At 32.5% G+C, this 10,101-nt stretch overlaps 1 protein-coding gene across 1 annotated transcript in view; it reads right to left on the bottom strand.

Moving 5' to 3' along the window:
* Positions 1-490: 490 nt before the first annotated feature.
* The window catches only part of LOC111087102 (DNA damage-regulated autophagy modulator protein 1-like), a 20,750-nt gene continuing 11,139 nt past the window's right edge, over positions 491-10,101 (bottom strand). Inside the window, exons 3-4 of the mRNA XM_022392538.1 lie at positions 1,364-1,542; positions 491-685 (exon numbers count right to left, since the gene is read on the bottom strand). Of these exons, the coding sequence (XP_022248246.1) occupies positions 491-685; positions 1,364-1,542 (374 nt within the window). The remainder of the gene's footprint in view (positions 686-1,363; positions 1,543-10,101) is intronic.

Below are 10,101 nucleotides of genomic sequence, written 5' to 3'. Positions count from 1 at the left end.
TTATAAAGTGGTAGTTTCTACAGGTGACATATAAAGTCATAGTTTCTACAGGTGATTTATAAAGTGGTAGTTTCTACAAGTGATATGTAAAGTTATAGTTTCTACAGGTGATCTGTAAAGTTATAGTTTTTACAGGTGATCTGTAAAGTTATAGTTTGTACTTGGTGATCTGTAGAGTTATAGTTTCTACTTGATGATTTGTAAAGTTATAGTTTCTACTTGATGATCTAGTAAAGTTATAGTTTCTACAGGTGATCTGTAAATTTATAGTTTGTACTTGGTGATCTGTAAAGTTATAGTTTCTACTTGGTGATCTGTAAAGTTATAGTTTCTACTTGGTGATCTGTAAAGTTATAGTTTCTATAGGTGATCTGTAAAGGTTTTCTTAGGAATTATGGTGACACGTGTATTGTTAAATTAACAACTTTTAGTATTAAAGCTACTTACAGAAACGGAATATAAGCGCAGATAACAATAATAGGGAAACAAACTAAACAAAAAGGATACTGGTTATTAACGACGCTAACGAAAGAACTCCACAAGCTAGCCGGATAAAGAATACAGGTAAGCCGTTGTGTTTAGGGTACATGAAATAGGTTATTATCGTCTGAAGTAGGGTATAAGCCACCCCTACTATGAAAAGCATAAAAGCTCCAATTGAGTGTGGTAGAAGAATCTGTGTTTTCTTTAAAAACAAAAATTAATTAATGAAATGTTCATTAGTATGACTTATGAAAAATAAGCTATCATTTATTGTTTGTATTTGATTGCTGAGGGATACCGTCAACATAAAGCATATATTTCGACAATACAATAACGATATTTTAGGGTTATTATTGGTCTCCGAACAAACAACATAACCGCAGCATTTGTTCAGTTTCTAGGAAAGTAGCTAAACATTTTATTTAAAACTCGGTGGCTAATTTTAATCCTTTATATTTCATTTATCATCTGCTTGTAATGATACTTAAAAATAAATCTAATTTAAAAATATAATGAATTACTTTCAAAGAACAAATTACCGGTGCTCTACAAACAAGAGTACATAACAAGATATGTATGAATTTTATTACTGAATATTTATAAATATCTTTATCTGTTTGATATTGAAAAAAATATATGACATCAGTTATTTATCTTTTATGTAGATACAAATATATCAGATACTTATTCTTCACCACAGGAATCAAACCGGACAAATTTCAATGAGTTTTCTCACGGACTAATGTACAGAAAATGCTGTACATCTATGATTTCACAAGTTTTGTTGATCATGGGGACAGTGTTAAGAAATTATGACCCTCTACGATCTGCTATCCATCAGATGTCTATGAAACCACAACCATATGAGGTCATCACTTACCCATTCTTCACTCTTCTCGTCATAATTGAAACCAACCGGATACACTGCCACAATGAACATACCAACATTAGACAGTAAGCCTACTAGGAAAGAGAGCGAATTAAAAACGTTGATAACAACACTGCTTCTATCTGTGATATCAGCTACAATAAAGTAACGCAGAGTCATTGTTGATATTCCTGCAAGAAATAAAGTGGACAACAGTCAGAGATGGGTCAGTAATCAGCTTTTTACGTACGAAGCTATGGCCAGAGTTATAAAACTAGGAATGGCATAAAAGTTTGATCTTGCAATAGAAATAAATACATAAATAAAAACCGACAACATTATTTTAAACACATTAGTTTATCCTCTTATTGCTCACTGAAAATTCAAATAAATATAAATACAAATAACCAGAAGATGATTCACCTAGTAGAGAGATCTACAGATCACCTATAGAAACAGATCACCTATAGAAACTATAACTTTACAGATCGCCAAGTAGAAACTATAACTTTACAGATCACCTATAGAAACTATAACTTTACAGATCACCTATAGAAACTATAACTTTACAGATCACCAAGTACAAACTACCACTTTACAGATCACCAAGCAGAAACTATAACTTCACAGATCACCAAGTAGAAACTATCACTTTACAGATCACCAAGTAGAAACTACCACTTTACAAACACCTGTAGAAACTATGACTTTATATATCACCAAGTAGAAACTATAACTTTACAGATCACCAAGTACAAACTATAACTTTACAAATCACCTGTAGAAACTATAACTTTACAGATCATCAAGTAGAAACTATAACTTTACAGATCATCAAGTAGAAACTATAGCTTTACAGATCACCTATAGAAACTATAACTTTACAGATCACCAAGTAGAAACTATCACTTTACAGATCGCCTATAGAAACTATAACTTTACAGATCACCTATAGAAACTATAAACTATAGCCAACCATGAAAAAAAAATCAGCCAAATTGAAGAAGTCATACATCACAGACTGCCTGATCTTTTTTAGTCTGTTTATTTGTTGTTAAGCGCAAAGCTACACATTCTAATAATTAAAAAGATTTAAAAAATTTTTCACTCCACTAGTTGCGGCGCTCATAGTGAAGTTAAGTTTAAAACAACACACACAAACACCTGTAAAGCATACCGTGGTAAATAAAACGCCCCGTGATTCTATCATCACTTGGTCATCACATTGAAATTGTTATTCTAACGTATTTTACTACTATTAATTACTTTATGTTTTACAAAAGAGGAATTTTTAGTGGCAAGATATCAATTCACTTGCGACTCACTAGGGTGTTGCGGCACTTTTGTGAAACAATACAAATTATTTTTCCTATAAGAAAACTTGGCTAGTTGCCAGTTAGAAAATTTGCTTGCCATGTACACTGGGGAATGTTGAGTGAATTTGCATCCAAACTAAAATGAAAAAATAACAACAGAAATTTCGAAAAAAACGGGTGATCTAATGCATGGTATTTAGAATATAAAAAAGTAATTATTAAAAAGCAAACTCCATAAGGTAATTGTAATGGGATGATAACTTGGGCTATAACACCTAATTGATATTTTTGATCGATTAAGTGGATCCATCGACAGAGGATCCGAGCTGTAAAACTGAATATACCTTTTTCTACTGACCTTTGCCTTTTTTAGGGAGAAGGGTGCGAGAAGTGGTCAAAACTGAAAAACTTCGGGTAAGAATTTTACTGTTGAGAAAAGGCAAGTATGTACTGGTGTAAATATCATATTTAACGCAAGACAAATTCTGATGCACTAGACCTATTAAAAACTTTTATTTGTACACCCTTGCCTTATATTTGCATGGTCATTTGAAATACCAAAAACATTATGTTCTTTAGTAATTTAAGCGCCTCCTGTAGCGAAAAGCAAGAAATTAGTGAGTTGAAACTCTGTTTATATAGTACATTCAAGTGTACAGATTGCTTATAAACAGCAACCATTTTGGTAAACCTTTGCCTTTTCAAATTAACAGAACTTTCAACTTAGCGATTTTCAAAAAAAAAACAAAAAAAACACAATTTAACCGATTTTGACTTTGGGTGACTTCTAGATGCAAATAATGTGATGTAGACCCAAAAGATTAACACGTATTCGTTTTGCCCCCACCCACCGCCAACTCTTGGGCTACTCTTTTACCAACGAATAGTGGGATTGACCGTCACATTATAACGCCCCCCACGGCTGAAAGGGCGAGCATTTTTGGCGTGACGGGGATTCGAACCCGCGAACCTCAGATTGCGAGTCGAGCGCCCTAACTACCTGGCCATGCCGGGCCTTTCACATAAATGTGATAGTATAAAAAGCATAAAAGTTGATGTTTGAATATCGAGCAAATAAACCCCGCCACCTTATGGCAAAATTTTATTACATCTCATTTTAAATGTAGTGAATTATTCACAGCAAATTTATACTGAGCATTCACAAATTTATTAAGCTAAATAAAAATTAGGAGAAAGACATCGAATATGTGGTGCTGTTAATCTTCGCCGTGAAATGACAGATTCCATTTATTCTAGATTCAAACATCAAAATTATTTCTTATTTTAATTGTAGATAAGTTTATTTATTGTTTTTTTATCATAATGAATAATCAGATTCACTCAGAAATGACATACTACACTGTCGTACGGTTATACTTTCCTTTTCCAGTTTTTGCCTTTGTAAAACATTGTATTATAAAACAACACACGAAATTATCATTGTAACCAGTGTAAGAAAAGTGAGTTAAATATATTACTAAAATAAACTTTGAAACACTTGTGAAATCTCTCGAGTGCCTTAGGTTAGTCATCAAAATTCATTTCAGGATGAATATAGGTAATAAGGGATGGTTTAGAGGGTAAGGTACTCATTGAAGTAAAAATCAAAGATGATATTATTATAAACCAAACTGAGCCCCAATATCATTCACTTAAGTGAATTGAACTGCCATCTGTTGATTAATAATGAAATTAAAATATATTATTACAAATACATATCTTCTTGTCGTTCTTAGAATTCATGTGTAATGCTACACAAATAATAAACGAGCCTTCAAAGCCAGGGAAAAACAAGAGCCGATATTCAAATACTTTTTAAGTATTCAAAATATAAAACCATAAAATCAAATATAATATTATCCATGTGTTAATAGAAAAGATATCAAATGACCAGCAGAGAAACGTTGATTTTAATTCGTAATTCCTAATATTAGGTCGTCAAGAAATTAATGTCGCTTTTTTTTAGTTGAAAAAACCCGAACAACTTATATATCAAAACAAAACACTTATCAAATGAAATAGTATCCATTCTTAACGATGATACTTTTCCATCTTACAATCAGGTTGTTAATGCCCTGATTAAAGAAATCATTTGGCTTTGAAGCAAAAAACATGTTGATGTCCTCTTTAACATCTTCCACATTTGCATACGTTTTCCCATTATTTATTATTACTTACTGTCCTGGTTCTTTTCAGTATATTCTGATATTTATCAGAATCGAAGGTATATTTCGACTGTTAGAAGGTATGTAATTAGTTTTCGAAAGATGAAAAGTATTATTTGAAGTAAAAAAAAACACTTATATTGATCTTATTCGCAAGCTCCCTAATCATGCTGTAACATAATCCCAAATTACTTGACACTGCTAAAAATACATTTTTAAAGTTATGGGCGCAAGTCTGAATGATTGAAAAATTTAATATTTTATTCAACGTCCCACTCTAGCCCTTCCTTCTAAAAGCTTGAGGAAGAAAAGATAATGGTAGTCAGGGCAAAACAGCAGAGAAAAATTTATATATATATAACGCATACAAAAAAAATTGTGTCTGTCTGTTTGTCCGTTATCTAACTACTCCTAGATCGCTGGGCCAATCTCAACCAAACATTGTGGAATCATAGTTTGTAACAAGGGGCATGTTAATGGGGGTACACAACTCTTACATCCCTCCCCACATTATTGTTGTTATTTAGCATTTATTATCTTTAACGTAAGTTAACGTTAATTACATTAATCGATGGAGTTACGTCCTTAAACCAAGAACAAAAAAAACTTTATTACATTTTCTATAAAACAACATACACACAGTGTGGGGGAGGGCACACAAGCATCTTATATATCTCAGAGAGTGCAATAGCACTCTCTATGGTGAAATGCAATGGGAAAAAAGGCCGCCATTATTACAATAACACATGAATTGTGGTGACGTGTCTATTCCAACAGCCACCATATGGCTGATATGAAGAGCCTTTCTTGAGTTATACCCACTTCCTACTTTGACCCGTGGCCTTTCAACTTTGGCCCTTAAGAAACTTCTGCGGCCAATGACTGCCAATTAATTAATCACGTGAAACACTGTGGCAGGACATTAAGAGCTGGGTGTTGAAAGTGGGTAACAGAAAGCACCCCTACCTCCACTACTCTGGCCACTAGTGACCTCTTCCTACAAAGTCACCTTGACCATCATACAGTGTACACCGTGCTTTAAGTATATAAATATTGTTTGTTTGTTTGAAGTTAAGCACAAAGCTACACAATGGGCTATCTGTGCTCTGCCCGCCACGGGTATCGAAACCCGCTTTCTTGCATTGTACGTCCGCAGACATACCGTTGTGCCACTGGGGGGCTATAAACATTGAGTTCGTAAAGCTTATTCAAAACTTTTGGTGAAGTAATAATGAATACTGTAATAATATGTTATGTTATAAATAAATTATGTGAAAGTTAGGATTTTTGTGTTATTTATCATACCATCCACCCCCACATTTTTTTTAGTTCATAACTCGGACAAAGGACGGGTACCTCAACTTGTATGTAATAATTTGTAAACCACACTATATCTGCTATATTCAGTACCGACGAGACCTTTCGCTGAACACTAGGGCTCATCTGGCCAGCTCTTGTTTCTGTCTGTATTTGAAAAGCTTATTTAATATTTGTAAAGATGTCAAGAACATATTTAAGGACCGAAAACATTGATAACAGCATTGATATCCAGTTGGTGACGTAAGGCAGAGTGGTCATAAAATATTTTTGTATGTTACCTGTTACTCATAGTTAAGGCTATTTTATTAATAGTAATTATGAATAGCAGTTTTTCTAGTAGAAGTTATTACATGATGGAATGAGTTCGATTATGTGAAGGGTAATTATTATTAAAGTCATTTATATATCAGAATTAAGGAAAGTTTAATAACAAAATATTATGAATTTATTATTTTTATTAAAATTAACTATTACTATCATTCAGAAGAAATTACGAACCAGAAAGTTAGTCTGATGACTTAGGAACTCTGTAATGAGACCTTTAATTTTGTTTATACCTTAGAACTAAAGAAAACTTTTCGTTATATTCAATGTAAGTACTGGTTGTTTGACTGACAATTATACACTTGTTATCTTATAATATTTTACTGCGTCACCTTAGAACAAATGCTTTTAACTGAGTTTAAGTTAGTTAACTATAAGGGTATATTAATTTAATTTTAACTTATATGGCACACGTGACTCTGTAAAGTTAAGAATTTTACACACGAAAAAAAGATATTTAATATGCGTTCATCTACACCTGGCAACAATTAAAGGTGTTATCTAGGCCAAAGCCTCATCCCCCGATGGATCAGCGATAGGTTTACAAACTTACAGTGCTAAAATTCGGGATTCGATCCTTCACAGTGAACAAATCGCGAGTGACCTATTAAGTAACTTTGCGCTAAAATAAACAGACCAACTAATATATGCAACTCTTCATGTTTATTATAAAAAAAATACTTGACTTTATGTACTACAACTTAGTAATTTCCACGTCCACATCTGGTTCAGTATTTCGAGGATATTCGTTCGTACGGTTTTCGTAAAGTTCTACTGTCATTGAAAGCGACACCTTTCTAAATTCTCTATAAAATGTAAAGAAATAAGCAATAAAGAAGAAAGCGAGAACCCACTCAGCTGTAATACTGACAGTTTTCCCTGTAGTTAGCTGAAAGAAAATATAAAATATAAACATAGAAATCGTAATATATATATATATGTATATATATATTTAATAACTCTTCAAAATTATTATTTCTTAATTATAAATCCTCCTCCATAAAACAAGAAAGTTAAACATATTGCAGTTTTCAGTTGCATATCAGAGGAGATAATAACAAATAACTATATCAGGGCTTTCAATATTTATTATTAACAAAAGTCCTCTCTTTGAGATCTTTTAAAAAGTGTTGTTGATATTATAGGCTACTATCATCACCAATGAACTTAAAGCAAGCTATTCATCCATCAATATGTATATGACCAAACAAAATTCATGATATATACGTAAAGAGTATACACATTTTGAATTAAAACTGTTTGGTCATAAACTATTCATTGTTAATATATTCAAATTAAAATATACTTACTTTTCTACTGCCTTCATTGTTTTGACTCCCATCTCCCCAAGTCTGTTTTTCAACTGGTACAGCTACCATCACTGATTACCAAATTTAGGCCATGTTTTCTCACAATGTTTTGGTTAGAATTTGCACAGTTTAAAATTATGACATATTATTAAAAGTAAAAAAACGAAAACGACGTTTTTTGGTACAAACTAATAAATATAATTTTGGGCAAAATCTAATAAAGATTTTATCTTTAATGGTGCCAAAAAACGCGTCGATTTTGTTCTTTTTTGCTCGTAGAATACAAGAACAGAGTTCCTGGAAATAAATTATTACGAAATTGAACAAAAATGTGTTATAAATCTAGATTTAAATGTTGAAGCCAAATTACTTCTTTGTGTATTTTGCATAATAAAACACTTATTGTTATTTTCGTTGTGTGTGTGTGTGTGAAATTGAAAAGGTGATTTCTTTCAGGCTTAGCATGATAAACTAACTATAACTTATGCATAAAATAGTAATATTATATTACATTTCACCATATTCCGTGGAATATTAATGTGGAATTTCGGTTTGCAGATATCCTTCAGAATAGTCATGTTGGACATATTAATGTGGAATTTCGGTTCGCAAATATCCTTCAGAATAGTCATGTTGGACATATTAATGTGTAATTTCGGTTCGCAGATATCCTTCAGAATAGTCATGTTGGACATATTAATGTGTAATTTCGGTTCGCAGATATCCTTCAGAATAGTCATGTTGGACTCGCTAACTGCATGTTCAAGCTTATTGAGTCATGGAGCGTGTTTTGTATTTATTCTCATCCTCCGACCAAATCAAAAATCTTTATTACACAGAGGACAAAAACAAAACACAAGGGCAAGTGTATATAGTAGATGTATTGAACTGGCTAGATAAGAGTGAAGGAATCTTTAATATTTTCTTTTATTAGGTCAGTTGTCCGATTACAAGTTATACTAAACGTAAATTTAAACATAAAAAAACAATTAAAATAAACCACAAAGTTAAGTTTAAACAAAAAAAATGCAAATGCTTAAACTACAATTTAAGCTAAACAAATTCCAAATCCCTCGAAAGTCAAAGTCTGCTACATTCCAATGTTAAGCTAAAAAAAGATTCATTAAAATAGTAAAAGTTAAAGCAAAAACGGTACAGAAGTTAAAGTTATTATAGTTACTCTAATTCCCAAAAGTTAAAAAAAGCTACCTTCATCCACTTCGATCCCAGTACAAAGCCCTTAAGCCTTATCCCATTCGCTGACAGAAAAGACAGCCATCTATCTTACAATGTTACCGTCCCTAATTTAGCAGTGTAAGACTAGATGGAAGGCAGCTAGTCATCTAGCGCAGATAGCCCTCGTGTAGCTTTGCGCGAAATTCAAAACAAACCAAACCACTTATTTGAATATTCTAAAGTTTATTGCTACGTCGAATAATTAAATATTACAGTCATTAGTCAACGATATTTTTCTTCTATCATAAATGTAACTGCAGCATTGAATTCCATATGACCATTTTAAGTTTATATATAATATAATAAAAACACATGTAATTTGGTGTTGTTATCAGAACACATTATGAGAGGACCTTTCATTACCAGACAGATTTGTTGACTTTCAGATTCAATGCTTTCATTCATAGATATTGGGACTCGAAGGGGGAGTAAGCCCTTCAATCAGTTTCTTATTTAGTATTTTTCTATGTAGTTGATTGACTTTGCCAGCTGAATGAAAGAAGGCTACAGTTCTTTGACACATTATGAAAATTACGTTGTTAATAGCATTTGTGTAACTGTATAATTACCACGAAAGGGTGCCGAGGGCCACCTGGCGGGATAAGCTGTTTTAACCAGTTACACCACTACACAGTAGTGTGTTTTCTGTCAGTCAGCCAATAGATAGTAAAATGACGTCACATAAGAGACGCTTAACATTGCAGTTTGCACATGCCATGAATCACGAGAAGAATTGTGCACTCTTTAGACTACAACACAGGTTTATTTACTCTTGAAACAGAACACTTTCAGGGACTCTGCGGAATTACATCTAGTATATATACTGGTTATTGTCTGAAACCTTCTTATTATTTGTATTAACTTACGATTGTGTAGTATACAACAAATAATTTAATTTGTAATTTCTATGTTTTTCTATGCACAATACAGTTCGGGTTATTGTGTGAAATTATTGGATAATGTCTCAAAGCGTTTTTATTGATTGCCAGTCACTTGTGACTGCCTCATCCATTGTTTTGTACATTCTGATGTGCCTTTTTTTGTAAAGCCATCCGAATGGCAAAAAAAAAAAAAAAAAA

The sequence above is a fragment of the Limulus polyphemus genome, unplaced genomic scaffold, assembly GCF_000517525.1.
Source record: "Limulus polyphemus unplaced genomic scaffold, Limulus_polyphemus-2.1.2 Scaffold1733, whole genome shotgun sequence".
NCBI lineage: Eukaryota > Metazoa > Arthropoda > Merostomata > Xiphosura > Limulidae > Limulus > Limulus polyphemus.
This window is presented reverse-complemented; position numbering and strand designations above follow the sequence as displayed.